Here is a 19,965-nt window from a genome sequence, read left to right as displayed (position 1 = left end):
ATCAACAGTATTTAAGAATTTATATGTACTGCTTATACCAATTTTTTTGTAACTGCATCATATTCTAGAATTTATTTCTAGTTAACATAAAATATTTTCCAATAGGTTTGATGTAACTGGTTTTAATTTTAGGAAGTGGAGGTGGAGGAAACGTTTGAAATGTGATTAATGAGACACAATCTCTGGGTAAAAGGGCCATTTGAGCATTTGGCCATAGGATAATCTCCTCTATGAGATCCAGGGATATCAAAAGCTTAGTAAGGGAACAGCATAAAATGCTAGACCCAGTTTAATGATGTCTGTGAATCATGGCTGCATGAACTTATTAGGGTGCCAGCTTAGTCAGACCCAGAACCCCAGGAGAGATCTTACCCTGCCCTAACTGGAGATGCCAGGACCTGAACCAGTCCTTCTGCATGCAAAGCATCTGTTCTGCTACTAAGCTATCCAGGGGTGGAAGAGGGCTTCTGTCTTCCCATTGCTATATGTATAAAGTGACAGAATAAGGCTGACAGTAGGAAATTCCCCCATAGGTTTATGCAGGATTTCCTAGGTAGGTTCTCTCATGGAGAGGGAGAAGCAGGAGAGCAAGTCAAATCCAAGTTGATAATTCTTTGCTGATCATTTCTCTTTTGCTTGGTCAGCACTAACTGAAAGCTCTGTCCAAAAGCTCCGTGTGAAAGGTTGCAACGCTCTTCTGAATGTTTAAATTTGAACAGAAAGAAGGACGTCATCTTCGAAGTCACAATACCAAATATTCACCCACAGGTCTCATATGGCGACCACACAGTTCACATCACAGCTCAGTCCCCTCCACCACAGTCCTTCCAGTAAAAGGGGCCAAGGCAGGAAGTGGGTAAAGATGTAAAAGCAAATGAGCCAAATCAACTACAGTGGAACAGCCCTACCTCAGAATTTTAGAGATGGCAACTGACCTAAGATACCTTGGCTTCCTTTCTTCCCAACTCTTATTTGTAGGGCAAGAGGGAAGGAAAATATCAAAAGCAAGGTATTTTAAATCCTGCTTTTGATATTTCTTCAAGCATTCAGGTCTACCGGCATATGCTTATGGTTGGAAACTTGCATGCCTCTGGGTGTGCAAGTCAAGATTCTCAAAATGCTGAGTGATGTCCAGTAATAAATTCTGCACAGAACCGCAGGATGAGATAGATGCAGCTCCTGGCTGAGCTGCAAGGGGGAGGGGGAGTTGTGTTGCAATCTTAATACTAATTGCTGTTTTCAAATATTAGAAGTGCAGGATAACACAACCCTCCACTGGCAGACACAAAATCTTACCAAATAATTTTACTATATAAAAGCAACATGGCTAATTCTTGCCAGATGCAGGCAGACCTCCCAAAAAGCCCAATGGCTAAAAGTTGCCAACTTCTTCATCCTCAATACATACAATATGGAAATTATCTTAAGTTGAAGCCCCCTTCCCTAGTATCAAAATAGGAAAAGTATGCTTTCTATTTCCACCCTCCTCACAAAGGCTTAGAAAATATTTGGTTTTAGTTTACCTCTTAGCCAACCAGCATTAACACAATCCAGATGACTTAATTATAATGAACCCAAGGACTTTTCATGGTGTGTGCCATGGTAGATTGTAAAAATGCAATATGCCTGAGGCTTCCTAACAAGCTTTGTTTAGCAATCTGCATCTTCCCTTCATTTTCTACAAGCTTTTTGGGGAAACAAAACACAGTATAACCCAGCTGCTCTTTAAAATGGCCTTGAGCAAGCCTGAACAGCCCTCAAATTCAGAAGGCAGTGGCCCTGTTCTAGAAGATCCCCTTGAACTATGCCTCTTCCCCCACTCCAAAGTGTTATCAAATGTAGATAACACCCTCCGCAACTCAGCAAGGGCAGAAGTACATCCCCCACTACTGAAACAACTTCTTTTGAAGCCGGAGACAACGGCAGGAATACAAGTCATGCAGAAGTGCTGAACTAGGGCATTAACGTGTGTCAGGTTCAGGGTCAGACATTATTTCCAATACCAGGACTAAGCTCTGGAATGTGCAAAAAAGAATAAAACAATGAGTACTGGGTATGGGCTTCTCCCTTCTGTTACCATAACTCAACTCCATCAGTTTCCAAAAAGGATCTGGACTCCCCAAGCCTGACCACATGGCTCCCATGAAGGTCTGAGCCCTAGTGCCCCAGTTCCGAAAGACTAAGAACTGGAAGGAAAAATGAGACCAATACTTTGCAAACATTTTTAAAAGTGCTTTTATTTTTATATTACAAAATAATTTGAGTCAGGCTGCTTTCCTTTTTTTAAACATTCAGTCTCCAAGGCAACTGGAACATGTTGCGTAATGCTTTGATTCAGAAAGTTTCTTTTGTCCAAAGTAGTAAAATATAAAATCTTCAGGAGTAAGACCAAAAAGTGGTTGGTTTCTATTCCCTCCATGATTTCACCACCCAGTTCGTCTAGAACTGAAGACTGTCAGTCCTCAGGTATTCTGATTATTATTCTTTTGCGATAAACTCCAAACACTCACAATTTTTGATTCTACCAAGTACCTTGGTCATGCTCCCAAACCCACTAGTTCAAGGTCTGCATTCTGGCTTCAGACCAAATAATCTCAGGATGGCACTGGGATGTGTATTAGTTCATTGGCCAAGGGAGAAAGAGATCCAAAGAAGACACACACAGGGTCATGGAAGGTAAACAGTGCGATTCCCAAGGCACCAGGGACAAGCGTGGGTGGTCAACAGAATTGTGAAACACTCCACTTAAAAGGACAAAGTTGACATGGAGAGGGAGGCACAGAGAGGCCCCTTCTTTAAAACAGAAAGCAGTAGGAATATAGCTTGTCAAAAAAATAGACCAATATTCAAAACACCTGTGAACTCAGAAGTCCTAGCTTTCAGTCTTCTGCTTCTATCAAGCAACCTCCCTCTGCTTCAGTCAAGCAATCCCACTTTCCTATCAAAGATGGAAAGGATTCTTTCAAAATCCCAACAAATCTGCTAAGGATGAAGGCATTAGGTGTTAACACTAAGTTAACAGTTAATAGGTGAAAAGTTACAAATTCAGGTTTCTGATGCCTCTCTCATAGGCATGACACTGGGATTCATCTGTGGGGTATAACAAACCAGGCACCCAACTCCCACCAATTGTTGCAGAATATCCATCTGCCCCCTTGCTTCCTTGTAAAGGCACACAATATCATGTAGGGAGGAGGAAGCTTTAAAAATAAGAATACCAAGAGAAAGAAAAACAAGCAAATAAGGTAGGCAAAGAAGTTGCCTGCCACAGTGACTAGAAAAGAGAAACACCCCCCCCCCCCTCGCCACCAAGAAAAAATGCCATGACACAGCTGAGAAGTTGGGAGAAGTGGAGCTGCCTCAGGGTAGCACTCTGCATGTTTAAATTCACGGGGGGGGGGGGGAATGCATACTAGGGGAAACTCCATAAAGGAAGTGGCTGAGGCAAGAAATAACTGTGTGTGAGAATGGGTCAAGGTCACAGAACTCTTGGGGTGGGGGAGAAGAGAATATACCAAAAATGCTGCAGACACACATAAAAAAGATAAATCAGGATGCCAAAGAGAACACAGCATAGGACTTGGGGGCATCGTGAAAGCATTTCAGATGTGAGGAAAGGAGGGATCCTTGATTCAGGGAAGTAGGCAGCCACAGGCAGCATGTGCTTTCAGGACTGGGTGAAGGCATGAAGTGTTTCCAACAGCCAGCCATCAGTGCAAAGATCTCCCAGCAGGGGGGCAGCAGTTCCAGGTCAGAAATGAAGCCAGAGATTGAAACCCTGAAAATTTAGAACACAGAAAAGGAGGGGCAGTCACACTTTACGTAAGACCACACATAAGAGCTCCACTTTACAATGACAGCATTCCACCACCACAAAGACCAACCAACACTTGCAACTTTTTCTTTTTGCCAAAGTGCCCTTGCAAGAGGTGTTAGGTGCTCAGGCAAACAGGAGACTTCCTCCTGCACCTTCATTAGCTGCTGACAGCAATACGTGAACTGTGTGCCTGGGTTTTGCTGCATTACATGGGTCGCTTGCACTTGCTCTAGGGAAGCAAGAGCAACAAATAGTTGCAAAGGTGCACTTAGTTACAGCAAGCAAGGCACAACACATATGAGTAAGAGCTGTCATCATTACTAAACTCTCCTATACACGACAATGCATTTTTGAAGGAGAAGGCCCACCAAATCCAGCCAATCAGGTCTTTCCTCAGCTCCTTCTCACATCTTTGCCCTTTGTAGTTTAAATGCTATACACACTGTTGGGTGCCCTCCTCCACGCCAGACCCAGACTTACCTTGCGAGGGGGCCAAGGAGACACAAGGGAAAGGCAGCTTGGTCAGGCAAGAGGGAGAGCTGCCCGGCGCAGGCAAGTTTGCCTGACAACCTCCCACATCCCCAGCTTGTGGGGAGAGACTAGCTAACAGGGCACCTCTCCCTGAATGGAGCACCTGGTGTCCAGGTGAGAAGGTGGGAGGCCAGAAGGACCTGACCCAGTAAGAGGTCAGAGAGGAGGGAGAGACAAGGGAGGTAACACCAGGAAGAGAGGCCCTGGGCAGGGTCCCTTTTATGCCTTCCCCAGTAAGGAAGAGGCGGGACTGGAGAAGGAAACAGCCTATATAACTGATAGGAGGCCCATGATGAGGGCAGACAGCCAGGACTGGAGAGGCAGAAGGCTGTGTCTCCAACAGCTCCTGCTTAGGACTCAGTCTAAAGGGCTATGCCAGGGAGGAGGACCAGGGTGACTTAACCCCCTCCCCCTGAGCCAACCTGTGGCCTCCTGAAGGGTCCCAAACAGGGACCATCCACAAGCAGAAGCTGCCTTCTCCCCCAACCCTCCAGACACCCCTACACACACCATCAAACTCCGACAATGCAGCACGAAGAGAGAGGCAGAACCTGGAACGCTTCTAGCCAGCCGCAATAGCTGCACCAATGATGATGATGATGATGACCACTGTGACTGTCAGGCAGATGCCGATCATGAACTTCTTCTACCAAGTTCCAATAAAAGAGAACAGGAAAAAAGGTAAAGCAGATGGACAAGAAAGCAGTCTGAGAAGGATGTCAGAGTCAAAAACACAGGGTGCCCCTCCCCTTAAATGAAAGCAGAGAAATTCTCAGGATACTTAGTTCTTCTCATCAAGGAGCAACTGCAGGTAAACATACGTAATACAAATGAATTATTTTCATTCTAAGGCAAGTGTCCAAACTTTTTGGTACATGAGCCACATTGTATATCTGATACTGTGTCAAGGGCCAGAAACATAAATTCACTGCGAAACGATGTGCTGAGAGTTTGACTGAATACAATAAGTGGGTGGGGATGAATGGAGAGGGGAGCAGAAGGAAAAACCAACTTGCACAGGAAGAAGGGGGAATGCATTTTGAAAAGGGTTGAAAAAGCAAGGTATACTAGAGATACTGCATAGAATGGAATTATTCCCACTGCATTACATTCACTACCTCTAGTGGCTGAATGATATATATACACACACACACACACACACACACACACACACACACACACACACACACCAATGCTGGGAGACCTGGAATATTCTGGGTACCTATCTCATTCAGCCACTAGATGTGCTGAATGTAATAGAATAAATTTAGTCCGTTACATTGCAATACATTCAGCATCTCTAGTGGCTGAATGAAGTATACACCCACAGCATGTGTATATGTGGGAAGTGCATCTTTTGAGCTATTTTTAGCCCTGAGAGGCTGAGAAACCATGTGGGCCAGATAAAATCCTCCAGAGCAGGGTTTTGAGAGCCCTGTTTCAAGATGCCACTTAAATAATTGCCAATAACACAGGTGGTTTACCTTGCGAGCTTTCTTCTGGTTCTCCTGGGCTGAATGAAGATGTTGCTGACCTTTCTTGACATAGTCCTCAGAATCCAGAATGTTCTTCTCTATTCTGTCAATCATCTCTCCCTACAGTCAGCCAAAGGGGATGGGGGTGAGGTTCAGGTAAGGAAAAGCCTTTGAGGTAAATGGGTGAACAAACAACTGGCTTTGCAGCAACAGCAGACAGCCAAGGAAAGATGAGGCAGCTATGAGGCTCCAGAATGGGGAGGTAGGCTAAGGAAGCTGGGTGTGTGTGGGACCACTAGGGGTTAAAAAAAGAGAGAAAGAATATAAGGAGGAAAACAAAGGTGTAAGCACATAACCACACCGTAGGAGACACCTCCAACTCCAGTTAAGATTAAATTAATCTCACATTACTTCCAAGTTGAAACTGGCACATATATCTGACACAGGAAAGGGCCAAAGGTTGCTAGGAAGACAGAATATTTAAAAAAGAGGAATTAGAAGTCATTGCTTTCTCTTCACACTTACCTGCAGCTCTACTTCTGTGGCCAGGTATGTGAACATTTCATGCAGCTCTTGGATGCTGCGCTCTAACTTAAGTATTTCACTATGCCGCGTCTCAATTTCATTCAGAGCTTGCTTTGTCATTTGTGTGTCCTTCATGATCTGCACAGACATGGGATGAGAGGCTAAGAGTCCCATCTCAAAAGACTGCATGCACTCTCCTATCTTCCCTCTTCAGAGGTCCCATCTTCCAGTACTCACATTGGAGACAAACACCTCCGTCTGACCACTCTCCAGCATCTGGTCCAGCTCTTCATCTGACACCCCTCCGCTGCCAGCTAAGGCAGAACAAAGAGTACAGCCTCAGCACAGTATTGAGAAATGAGAAATCAAACCCAGGCACCCATGCTGTCATGAACCTTCATAGCCAGAGGTGGGAGAAAAATGGTGATAACACACAACACTGCTTTCTGCACTTCTAACTTTTGAAAAACACCAAAATCCACAAAAAATAAGACCATATTCTCTCACCTCTATTCATAACACTAGTCCTAGCCTGGAAACATAACCTAAGACTCTCAAAATCTTTCACTTAGTCAGATGCACTAGACCTCACACTCATCTTAGAACAGAACCCAAGGGTCACAGATAGACTGGAAGAACTATAGTCACAGGTAAGCAACCCGTCATCCTCGTTTCCCGGTGTAAACATATGCTGTGAGGACTACCTAGCTTTCCATGTACAGCCTGATCACAAGAAGATCTTCTGCTAAACAGCAACCCAAATGAAACATTTGCTCTCACCTTCAAGTTCAGGACACAGTACTTGATAAAGTCAGCAGTGTTCCTGCTCTCAGAACTGAACACCTCTTAAACTCACGGTGGAGGGCAGAACTCTCTTAAGTTCATGGTGAAGGGAAGAACTTCTCTGGTGCAGTGCCCTTGCAGCCGTGTTGGTGACTTCTTTTTGGCTAACTGGGAAGCTAGGAACTTTAGTTACCCAATGGGCCAGATACCAGGTGAAACATTAGCCAAGAAAGCTATTCCAGCACTTCCCAAACTGGTGGGTTGTGACCCATCAGGGAACCCAGAAGCAGGGCATTCCCCCTTAAAGGGTGTGCCCTGCAGGGATGGCAGGTACACAGTCCCAAGGACTGTGCCACTGCTAGGGACAAAGGGGGATTTTCTGCCTTACCTGGCAGCAGTGCCAGCCTCTGGGAAGGGATTGTGGGGATCCCTGTGGACGCCTCCACAGGGCTCCCCATGAGGTGTCTGTGGGTTCTCCAGAGTAAGAACTTCAAATCCCTGCCACTCACATTTTCTTCTATGAGAGACTACAAGGATGGACAGAGGGGAAGTAACATTCTACTCAAGTTCCCAGTTAGATCTTGTGCTATGAATCTTCATAGCTTGCTCCAAACCCTGTTTAGACAAAGACGGAGCCTTTAGTGGACGAATGGCCTTCCAATATCTGTAAGCAGGAGTTCTGGGCAAGGCTCTCTCATGTTTCTTGTGCAGATCATTCATATCATTCATGTTAATACCACAGACAGGCCTATGGATAGAGGTGTGCTTTTTCGGGTTTTTTTTTTTCTTTTTTTGCAGATTTCATTTGACAAAAATGAAAAGTGAAGAAAGTAATGTTGTGTTTTTATTTCAAGGGCACATTTTATAAATTATATAATTATAAATTATAGTAGTTTTAAAATTGTACTAGGTAGGTGATATAGTGTCAGCAGATGCAGCCACATGAGGTGATAGAGAATATACAAGGATGTTAGAGAACATTAGTTCCGATGTTAGAGAATGCTTTCATTTTTTCACTGATTTATCAGATTTTTTTTTAAACACAAAAATGAGAAATGCAGAAATGTGTTTTTATTTTATTATCACCGAAAAAATCCATCTCTACCTATGGAACATTTCAGGACATCTTTCAACAAACCCTATCACCATTCAACACTGTATACAAACAATTTTTCAAGATTTTGAATCTGCTTGATAGTTGACATGATGATCTCTCTGGATATTTACCTTACCTACACTTGAGGACAACCAATCTTTATTTGCTGTTGAAGACTAGCAGAACCTGCATGTCGGGAATTTCAGATAATGGTTTGTTTTGGATGATCTAAGGCTGGCTGTGCTATCTGAAGAGAAAAGGGGTATTAATGGTTTGTTTTGGATGATCTAAGGCTGGCTGTGCTATCTGAAGAGAAAGGGGGTATTAAAAGCCTTTCTCCTTCCATCATCTACTCATTTTGGCTGTAAAATACACCAAGCTGTGCATTTATGCAGCTTACCTTCCAAATCCAAGACATCAAGGTCATCTTCCTCTAGAGGACAATAGCAGTTGCTATCAGTCTCCACAGGAAGATGACTTGGCTAGCATACAAGGAGTAGCATGTCACTGAAGCTTTTTATAAAGCACCACGTTCCAAGGCAGAGCAAAAGATCTCTCAAGATTTAACAATAGTAACAGGGGTTTATTTAGAGTTAGGAAAATACCAATACAAGCACACCCCAGAAGTTTTAAAGGAACTCAGGCCCCTAGAATGAATGCATTCCCAAGGGCTGAATTAGATTTACATCTATATCCTAGCTTCTTCCAGGTCCCTTGTCTCCCAAATCACATCCCACAAAGTCCTCCAGAGAGATGCACTGAAGCAAATCATCTGAAGGCAGGTGCTCCTGCCGTACGTTGCTCAGTTCACATCTGAAGTTAGGAATCTGAAGTGAGGAAGAATGCAGCAATTCTTTTCCTCAAGAAGGTTAGCAATATTCTCAGCTTCTGGAAACATGAACAGTTCTCCCTTGCCATGTGACACAGCATCAAGATTCCCAAAACGCTGGACATGATGACACTATGTCCTGTGTTTTGGGGATTTTAAGAGAGCTCAGTGCAGGAGAATAGTTGGGCTCAAGCTCTGCATGGCTGTCCTCTCAGGGCCACCCCTGTTCTATGCTCTTAAGAAAAGTAAAAGGTCAACAAGACCCATCTTCTGCACTATGAAAAGCAAGATTCTGATCCTAAAATATCATGCAAATTAAACGTTCATGCTCATTGTCCTGAATACTTTTTCTGCTTCTAATGTGAGACATGGGTTAAACAGTATCACTTAGAACATAGACCCTGATCAGTGGAAGCTTTATTTACTAGTGCCCCCATGGTGTCCAAAATTTCATCAGGTATGTCCAACATACATTCTCGGACATCAAATTGAAAAAACCCAGAAAAATTTGCCCAAACCAACTGTATGGCACAAATGCAGATACAGGAAACACACACAGCCCTAAGCAGCATATTCAGCACATTCCAATCCAAACAGAAACAGAAAGCTTGGGCTGGGGAGATTCACCTGAGCCACAAAGTACACAAAGTTGTTTGAAGTGAGCTTTAGACAAGTCATGACCTTTTCACTACTCCACAGGTAACAACTTCACTTGTTTTTATGACTTCTGGGCAATGCTACAGAGTAGCAACAAACAGATTACTTGTTGCATACTAAAAATACTTCTCTCTCTGGAGCTTCTCTCTGAGAAGCAGGCAGATGGACTTACTGATCTGCAGTTGTCGTCTGATGCGCTCCAGGTTTCGGTCTCGGTAATCTGACTGTGTTGAGTTGCATTTGTTGATAAGTTCCAAGAACTGCTGGGACAGGATTCCATGCTGAGACAATCAGAAAAGGAAAGAAAGATTAAGCCCACCTTGTTTGCCTCTTCATCAGCTGTCCGTCCCCCGCCATGTTAGCCAACCAAGCTGCCTCTCACCTGTGTCCTCTTCATACGAGTGTTGATAGAGTTTCTATTCTCATCTTCTTCATCCTTTGTTGGCTCAATTCCTAAGTAAAAAAAGCTAGACTACAGTTAGGACATATTACCTCCTCCCAGAGCTAGCAATGCAAATCAGGATCCCTAGGTCTTTTCATACTCTGGTCCAAGCTCACTGGACATGCTCACCCTGAGCTGAAGAACAGAGCCCAGATGGCTTGCCAAGCAGCTTTACTCCCCATTAAAGCCCCATCCCTCTGACCACACTCACTCTTCAGGCTAGCTCGAATATCTTTTGCCAGAACCTTGATATCCTCACGTAGCTTCTGTAGGTCTTGCTTCATGTCTAAAAACAGAAAAAGTCATGGTCTGATACAAGGGAACAGGAGGGTGAGGGAAAATTTGCATGGGGCTTTTACTTTTACAAAGTGTGGAAAGTGTAAGTCACATATGCGTCCTTACCACTTCCAATTCCTGCAAGCCTTATCGCTGCAGTAACCCCCACTTCTGCCAGATAACATAGCTTAAGCCACTTATTTAATTGTAACAACATTTTTAGAGAGTTCACAGAGTTTGGCCACTTTCTTCCCACCCTATCTGTATCCTTCTTGCTGCCAACTCTTTGGGAGCAGGGACCTAATTTTTTTGCCTATAACTTTGTGAGGCACTATATACACCAATGGTGTGCAGCATAAACTAATGCAGCCCAAGGCAATCTCTGAATCTTTAACAATCTCTGAATCTTCTCATACACCCTACCCTGCAAGATTGAAAACTTACTATCCTCAGGGAGAGGTGTGGCCAAAATTGTAGTCTGATGTTTTTCTAGATCTTTCACTTTGCTTTCTAGCATCTTCAAGGCTTCACGGATGCCACGAGTCTAAAGAAGGGATGAGAAGGGACAATACCAGTTACTGAAATCTTTATGTCATCCTGAAGATAGGTCAGAATGTTTGATACTTGAGTGAATCTCCTCTTCTTTTGGAGTGGCCTATTTACCAACAGCAGCTAAGAAAATACTTCTTTTGTATCATCTGTGATCAACATCTTCATCTCAAATGAAGCTATTAAAACAGATAGCCATTTAACATGTACCACTCTAGCACAAAACTCACCCCATCTCTCATGGCTGCTCATTGCAAAACACCAGCATTAGCAAGAGGCTGAATATATATTATAGTAGTGTTTCCTAAACAGTGGGTCCTGACCCAGTTGTTGGTGGGTTGTGAAACTGACAAGTTGATAGCCGACAAAGTAAGTGAATTGAGCCCTATGGAAAATGAAAGCCACACATGCATATTCACTCACAAGTAGACAGATGTGCCTCTGCCCACACTGAATAGCAGACCAAGAGTCATGCCATTATGGTCATGCCACCATAATGGTCCCAATTCAATGAATGCATTCCCCAAAAAACACTCAAGAAGGAAGCCCCCCCCAGCCGACAAGAAAAATGTATTGAGCCATATGTGTGCATTTACTCGTGAGTAGATAAACATGCCTTGGCTCTTATGAAAGCCCAGACAAAGAGGAACACAAGACTATCAGAATGGTCCCAATCCAAAGAACATGTAGCTCAACAAATGCTCCAGAAAGTGGCCCCCTCAACATCGTAAAAAGGATAAAAATAGAGGCTTGAGTGGCTGGTAAAATGAAGTTTTGTTTTCAGCCTCATAAAGCTCAGTAGGTCCCAGTGCTAAAGTTTGGGAACCACTGTATTACCATACAACTAAGTAGAAAATGTAATCTATTTGTTCCAAAAAATGCTGGAAATTGCTTGAGCAAATTGAATCCACAAGATATGGCGTGAACACTTCACTATGTGCAGGCAGCTTACAAAATACAGTTTGTGCCTTGTTATCCCACGGGGTTCCATTCCAGAACCCCCAGAGGATTAAAAAAAAAAATCAGTGGATACCAAATCAGTGGAAAAACAGCTTTAAAAACCCATTTCCAGGTTACTTCCACTGTCACCCCAGAATGCAATAGTATAGAAATTGTACCTCATTGAGCCACTAGAGGGGGTGAATAATGAAATCTAATGGAATGAAATTATTCCTTTATTCACCCCATTTACTGGCTGAATGAAGTACAGCATATACACCAATGCATTCTGGGGCGACAATGGAGGAGCAAGAAACTTGGAAGTGGATTTAAAGCTTTCTTTAATCCAGAGAGGCTTGCAACCAGGGCGGTTTAACAGCACCAAAGTAGGAAACTGGATTTTGGTGCTTTTATCTTGTTACAAGGCATTTAAATGTGGACCCCAGTATCAGCAGTGAGTCGAATCAGTGGATACAGAGATCCCATCTGTACTTCTTAGATATGCTTAGTCAGAAGTAAGTTCCATTATCGTGTTCCATGGAACTTACTCCTAAGAAAGTGTATACCGCGGTGCTTCTCAATCCAAATTGGAGCAGACTCAAGGCCACTTGTGACCCAAGGCCATTTCTGGGACACGACAATCCCATGACGGCTTCCAGAGGCCTCCATGGACTTTGGAATACCTTCAGAAGTGACTTCTGGGTCACATCCAGTTTCCCATACATTTGGAGGTATCTGAGGGCCATGGAAGCCTCCTTGGGCCTGTCATGTCTCCACAGAGGGCTGCAAAGCCAGCACCGGGAGATGAGGTGGGTAATGGCAAAAGTAAGTTTGAGAACCATTAGCGTACAGGAGTGCAGCCCTAACTGATCAAAAATCACTCACGGATGTTAAAATTAAAATTCTAAGGCCTCATATCCCCCTCACACCTCAGTTGTGTGGCCTAAAGATGCCTGAACCCTCTGATACATCAAAGCAGATTTGGGGAGGGGGTGAATCCCTTTGCCTGCCTATGCCTACTGCAGTATCAGAAGAGATCCGCCAATTGCATCAAGAGAAGGGGTCAGAAAGATTTTGTGGGAAAAGAGGAAAACACAGACTAAAGTGCTGATGAATATGTACATAAAAGAAAGAAAGAAAGAAAGAAAGAAAGAAAGAAAGAAAGAAAGAAAGAAAGAAAGAAAGAAAGAAAGAAAGAAAGAAAGAAAGAACGTGCACGCACAAACATTTTCACACCCCAAGAAGATAGGTATATTCAATTCCCAAGTGCTTAGAGAGGCTACAGTACCGTTCGAAAGAATTCATCAGTAGGATCTGGGGGCTCGTTGGGTTTTGCTGATCCTGGCTGCACGACCAGAGCCACATGTTCCGCATTCTCACTGTCCGAGTCATCATCGTTCTAGGAAAGAGAGAGGCAGAGGGGAAAGATCAAGTATATACAAGAAAGCATGTGTTGCACTTGGGCTGAAAAGGAGAGAAAGAGGCACAAGCACAATCCATGTTCCTCAGGCTGATTTTATTCAGTGTAGAAGAAATGTGTTACAAAAATGAATAAATTTAAGCATATCAAAGCTGCTTCAAAAATGACACAGCACAATCTGAGCCATTGTGTTTGCTGGCCGTTGTGGTGAACAGATGAGACTGCTTTGTACCCAGAGTCTGCATGTTCCAGTTTTCCTGCTTGCATTATTAGACCAATATAGAACATTTGAAGGCAGTAAGTAATATTTCAGTGTCAAGATAAGCGTAGATGTCAGTGTCTCCTAATGCCTATATGGAAAATTCTACATGAAAAGCTACCACATAAATTAACTAATTGCACTAGTGTTGAAATATCACTTGTTTTAATAATGAAACACATAACTAGGCAAGTGTTAAACCTATAATTGTCAGTGACATTAGGCTTGAAGTAATTACCACCAATTTTCCAGGGTGAATGCAAAGTCAGTCACAAAGTTTTGCCACATATCACTGAACAATGTCAACTAACTAATTTGTGCTCTTACATATATGTAAAGAAAAAAACCTGGGGGAACTGAAAGAGAAGACAGGCACCATGGGCCTCCAGTTGGATAAGCACTTTTGCTTCAGCCTCTTACATATAGATGCTAAACAGCTATCTGCTGCTACTAGCCTAGAAATGGGCAATGATAAGTGTATGCGAGGGCTTGGAGACAAAGACTTCAATTATTGAAGTTCATGAGGCATTAACCTTCCATGTATTTTGGATGAATTCTTTTCCCTCTCTCCTGGACCTTGAATTCCTACTTGTGAACAAAAAGGTAAACTTTTGCTTCCCTCAGAAAAGGAGGCTAAAATATAAGCAGAACTCAGTGCATCCTGGGATTCTGGTGGAGCACAGAAAACCTGCAGCATGTAATACGTGGTTTAAATTCCAGCTTCCTGAGCATGTTAACTTCTATTTAAATAAAACATTTCCAGCCATCATGGTTTCAGTGACAGCCTTGAAAGCAGAAATCAACAAATTTTGGTTGATTTTGATGTCCAACCAAATATCTGCAATCAGAGAAGACCCCATCTTGAAGTGTCAAATTTTTATCTCTGACCCAACATCATCTCTAAAACATAGTAAAAGATGAGGGGCAATTACCTGCTCCCTAGCTTACAGGTGGGAGAGTGGGGAAAGAACATTCCTATAACTGTGAGGTGCAAACACAAGCCCTAACTCATAGAATCCTCATAGCTGTTTTGCCCAGACACAATGGTAAAGATAATTCCTGATTGCCTCACCAGCTCTCAGCTGAAAAAAGCAGCAGACTCATTGTTACAGTGCTCCTGGGGAGCACAATAAGGGTAACTAGAGGAGTATGGGATACCTAGGTAGAGCAGCTATGATATTACACAAGTACCACCTTTTGTCTCCAAACAGCTTGGGAGTGCAGTAACAAAACAAGCTAGCCTTTCCTATCAACCATAGAGCTAGGTACGGTTGCCACAGTGGCACTTCACATGATTCCAAATGCATACTACTCTGTGCCACAAAGAGCTCAATTACGCCAGGTGCAGAATTTTCTGAAGTTCAGATTTTTAAATTGCATGTGTCCGGTAAGAAGCAATTATAAAATAGAGATTTCAGAGAAATATACAACTCTGGAGGTTGCCAAGAACTGCAGTGACAACTTCAAAGCAAACTAGTTTAAATCTGCATCATAACATTACAAAGACCAATTGCCTCCTTTATCAGATAAATCTTTAGAAATGTTAGTATTCAGCTTCAAATTTTAATCAGTTAAACTTTAGCTACAGATATTTAGATCCAACTACTTTGGTGGAGCCAATGAGCATACCATCACAGACAGCATGTAGATGTAAAACCTGACACAGGAAGGAGAGAGGTCATACGAGAGATTATTTTTTCCTCCCAATTATACACAAAGCTAGTAGTTATTTGGTATCTCCCTTTGAAACCACAATGGTTTCCCTTCTAACAAGAAACACTGACTGTGCTCAGTGAAGCAGAAGACAATACGTCTTAATTCTGAATTTATCTACAATATTGATAAACATGGGGAGGTGGGAGGATGAGTTCTATCCAGCTTCTCCTCAAAGCAGTTCAGAACTGATAGAAAAATCACTTCCAACTCACTCCGTAGCAGTACAAAGGGGATTGAGGACTCTGCCTGGAGGCAACCCAACAACACCCAGAAAACAGGAAAGCTTTTAACTTAGTGTTTCTCAAAATGTGGGTCAGGACCCTCTAGGTGGGTTGTGAGCCAATTTCAGATGGGTCCCCATTCATTTCAATATTTTATTTTTAATATATCAGACTTGATGCTACCATGGTAAGTGACTGCATTTCAGGAAATGTTATAGACCTGTACTTTTAACAAGCTACTATGTATAATCTTTTAACAATGATAGTAAATGGAACTTACTCCTGGGTAAGTATGGGTAGGATTGCAGCCTAGGATTGTTCAAAATTTTCCTGCTTGATGATGTCACTTCTGGTCATAAGATCATTTCCGGTGGGTCCTGACAGATTCTCATTCTAAAAAGTGGGTCCTGGTGCTAAATGTATGAGAACCTCTGGCTTAACCCATTTTTGCCCAGTCCACAGGTGTACACATTTGGTCCCTATTACATATATGCAACATTGAGCAGAAATGGCTTAAACAAGTCGCAATTTTACTGAAGACCAGCAATATACTGAGGAATCATATACTACCAAGTCTACAACCTGCAGTCACAGATGGGGGAAAAAAAAATGCTCTCTTCCCCACTCTCCTCTAACTGCCCTTACTGAACTTCCTGCCCCTTTATGGAATCTTATTGTCTTTCTGGCATGCGCAGAAAGATAGCTTAACTCTACTAACAGTATCCATGTGTGCTGTCCCAGGTTAGCCTCACAGACAGCCTGCAAAGTACATTATGCTTCACAGTAGTGACTGATTGAAGGCCAAGCAGACCCAGATCACCTAATCAAAAATCAAAGGCTACCAACTACCCTAGTATGGGTTCCTCAAGACATTTTAATTTCTTGTTGTTCTGAGTTACAATGTTTTATAATATTGCCTTGACAATGAAAAGAAACATCTCGCCCAATCTGTGGAAACCCTAGACATAAGCCCCAAATGCTCTCCAGTTTTCAGGATGTTCTTCTGTGGTATGGTGTGTGTGTACAGTGTGTGGCTCAAACTGTAGGTCGGGACCCACTAGGTGGGTTGTGAGCCAATTTCAGGTGGGTCCCCATTCATTTCAAAGTGTATTTTATTACATTTGACTTGATGCTACTAACATGGTATGTGACTGCATTTGGGGAAATGTTACTGATCTGTACTTTAACAGGCTACAGTGTATATGCTTTTAACAACAACAGTCAATGGGACATACTCTCAGGTAAGTGTAGATAGGATTTCAATCTTTGGAGAATTTTTTTAAACAGATCAGCAACTGCTTCGGAAGGTTAAGAGGGATCTTTATTTTAAATAAATGTTTAAGCTTATACTTATTATAAATGTTTAATTACTTAATTGAGTTGATTTTGTTATATGGAGGTGTTAAAATTTTTTCCTGCTTGATGAAGTCACTTCTGGCGGATGACATCACTTCCAGGTTAACAATCCTGACAGAATGTCATTCTGAAAAGTAGGTCCTGGTGTAAAAAGTTTGAGAACCACTGATCTAGAGCAGGGGTGGGCAAACATTTTGGCAAGAGGGCCACATCATCTCTCTGACACTGTGGTGGGGGCTGGGAAAAAAGGATTTACATTTCAAATTTGAATAAATGTACATAAATTTACATAAGTGAATACATTAGAGACAGAACATATGAATGAATGAATTATACTGAGCTTATTTATGTACACATGAGAACGACAATACAGGCATGTAGAACCAAATGAGAACTATGAACTGTTTCCCAACTCTTGCACAGACCAAGCCAGACACACAGGGAGACATAAGTTGTTCAGAGGCGGGGGGGGGGGGGTAAAATAATGCCAGGGAAAAGCAGAAAACACATGAAGACATGAACTGATGCAGTCGGGACAATTACGGATGCGCCTTTTCCAGACATGCAGACCAAGCCAGAAAAGTTAAGGCAGGGTATAAAACAACCTAAACCACAGTTGTGGGATGGTGTGGGCTCAACAGCCTTTGCAGAGGCTCACTGGATAGTGGGGGCTCCCTGTGGGCCAAAGTGGGGGTGCCTAAGGGTCGCAAACAGCCCCCGGCTGGGGTTTGCCCACCCTGAGGTAGAGGAACAAGATAAGGGGGCAGGAACGAGAGGAAGGGATGGCAGAGCTGCCTGGGGCGCTCTGCAGAGGTTGTGCTGAAGGACAAGTGTGCAGCAGGCAGTGGGAGGGTGGGAGAGGCCAGGGGACAACTGGCAAGGGGTCTGAGAGACAGGGGGCAGGGGGAGGGTCTCTGGAAGCGGAAGAGAGCAAGGGGAGGGTGGGAGCCACATGAAGAGAGAGGGGCTGGGGGACAACAGAGGCAAGGGGTGTGAGAGACGGGGGCAGGAGCAGGGGCAGATTCAGGGGAAGGGTCCCTGGAGGGGGGGAACAGAGCAAGGGTGGGGGGACAGGCAGAGGAGGAGGCAGGTGGCAGAGGAGATGCCCCCTCCCCCTTGTGCTGCCAGAGCGGAAAAGGCTTCCCCTCCTGGCCTGGGGAGGGCAGCTATGGGGAGAGCCTGGACAGGGCGCAGGAGGGGCCGCCCCTGCTGGAGTGGGGCAGGGGCAGCTGGGGGAGGGTGAGACGCCCAGAGGGGCGGAGCCAGCTGAGGGAGCAGAGCCACGCGCGGGGGCGCACAGTCCCAAGGGAGGTGGGGGGCGGGGCAAGGCAGGGCGACCGTTGTGGGCGTGGCCTCCGCGCCGCGGGAAGGCGCCGTGCTCACCTCTCGGAACTCGTGCGTCCGGTCCCGCATGGCTGGCGCTATTTTCTTTCCACCTCACACCCCGGGGACAGACGGTCCTAATGGAGGGGCCGGGAAGTACTGCGCATGCGCACAGAAAACAAGCCGGCTGGCGCGCTCGCGCTCCCTCAGCACCTCCTCGCAGGTGGGGCGTTGGGAGGAAAGCCCCTGGAGCGGTGGGGGGAGGGACACGCGGCCGGCCTGCTCCCACTGCGCAGGAGTGGGAAAAGGGGAGGGGCCTGAGGGAACCGCCCACAGTCCCGCTCCTCCCTGGGAGGAAGCCCTATTCCATCCGCTGGCCGTGCCTCCGAGTAGAGTGTCAGTGCCTGTGCGCGGCCTAGTCTATCCCCTCAGCCGGAAGTCCCTTCAAGGCCGGAAGTCACTCAGCCTCCCTCCTCTTTGCCCCCTTTCCCGCCTCAGGTGCACCGGAGGTCCAGCGACCCCTACCGGATGTTGTGACACCATAGAGCCACTTGGGCGGATAGAGCGTCCCCCACCTATTCCTCCCCCCCTTGCCCTGACAGCCTCAGGGAACTGGCTTGGGGTGGAGAGGCCCTGAAGTCACTCCCATAAGCTCACAGTTTGGAAGCTCCCCTCCACTGCTGGCTGTGGGCAGTGCACCACTGAAAGTCACATAGACCCGGGGAGGCAGGTGAGGCAGAGCCTCCCCAGGGGAGTCCTGCGAAAAGCGCCGCCACCATGTGAGGTGCCCAAGCACCCTCAACCCAGGGTGGGTTGAGGGTGCTTGGGAACCTCACGTGGTGGCGGCACTTTTCAAAGGACTCCGCTGGGGAGGCTCTACCTCACCTGCCTCCCCACCCACCGCATGCCCCTGATGTATGATGGGAAAAACCTCCACCCACAGCTGAATACAATTATGTGGTTGTCACCCGACTCTTCCAGGGGTTAAAGAGGCCAACCTCCATTTGTAAATTGGAAAAGAATGGCTGCCACCCCTTCTCCCTCACTCTCCCCCCCACCACTTTCCTTTGGACCTAAACGTGTCACAGATAGGGTTGCCAGCCTTCCAGGAATCAGCACCAATCTCTAGGAGAGAACTGAAAGCAATCCAAGAGATCTTAACAGAGCCATCCTGACATCATGCCAGGTTGGAATTTAAAAAAAAACAAAACAAAACACCTCCAGGAAAAGCTTAAGTCAGAGTTGGCCACCATATCCCCAGTGACTCAGGGCCCAATCCTATCCAATTTTCCAGTGGGGCATGCACTGCATCCTGTGGTGGGCAGGCCTCCTCAAGGTAGGGGAACATGTTACATTGTGGTTGTGCTGGCGCTGAACAGTTGGGCCCTCACTTTTGTTGGCTGTGTGGCCACGTTTGGGATGCTGCATACAACTTCAAAGAGATACCGAGAGCTGAAAAAGACAATGCAACTAAAATGAACCTGGGGTTGGAGGAGCACCTTCCTTACCAAGAAAGGAGGCTGTGTATAAGGCTGTTTGATTGACAAGGAAGGCAGTGGAGGGAAGACTCAGGACAGAGGTTTATACAATTATACTTGGTGTGGTGAGAGAGTGGAGGGAGTTTTTTTTTCTCTGTCTCATAATACTAGAACTTGGGGTTATCCAGTAAAGTTGACTGATGAGTGATTCAGGACAGGGAAATGAAAGCATTTCTTCACAGCGTGCATCATTAATGCATATAATTTACTGCC

The 19,965-nt window shown here is 44.8% G+C and overlaps 1 protein-coding gene across 2 annotated transcripts; it reads right to left on the bottom strand.

Moving 5' to 3' along the window:
• Positions 1-2,217: 2,217 nt before the first annotated feature.
• STX4 (syntaxin 4) lies at positions 2,218-18,635 on the bottom strand. 2 transcript variants are annotated; one of them, XR_010794585.1, is made up of 11 exons: positions 18,275-18,635; positions 13,208-13,318; positions 10,876-10,975; positions 10,367-10,441; positions 10,096-10,166; positions 9,886-9,994; positions 6,586-6,662; positions 6,349-6,486; positions 5,833-5,943; positions 4,859-4,994; positions 2,218-3,778 (listed from the first exon to the last, which is right to left on the bottom strand). XR_010794585.1 is itself a non-coding variant. In XM_066631109.1 (11 exons), exons 1-10 carry the CDS (start codon positions 18,302-18,304, stop codon positions 4,911-4,913), a joined length of 906 nt encoding a protein of 301 aa, XP_066487206.1. In that variant the 5' UTR covers positions 18,305-18,635; the 3' UTR covers positions 2,218-3,778; positions 4,900-4,910. The 2 variants fall into 2 exon arrangements, 1 of the variants encoding a protein (XP_066487206.1); XM_066631109.1 differs by having other exon boundaries at positions 4,900-4,994.
• Between the last annotated feature and the right edge of the window lie 1,330 nt (positions 18,636-19,965).

The sequence above is a fragment of the Tiliqua scincoides genome, chromosome 5 (genome assembly GCF_035046505.1).
Source record: "Tiliqua scincoides isolate rTilSci1 chromosome 5, rTilSci1.hap2, whole genome shotgun sequence".
Taxonomy (NCBI): Eukaryota; Metazoa; Chordata; class Lepidosauria; order Squamata; family Scincidae; genus Tiliqua; species Tiliqua scincoides.
Note: the sequence above shows the minus strand (reverse complement) of the source record. Positions and strands in the feature narration are given on the sequence as shown.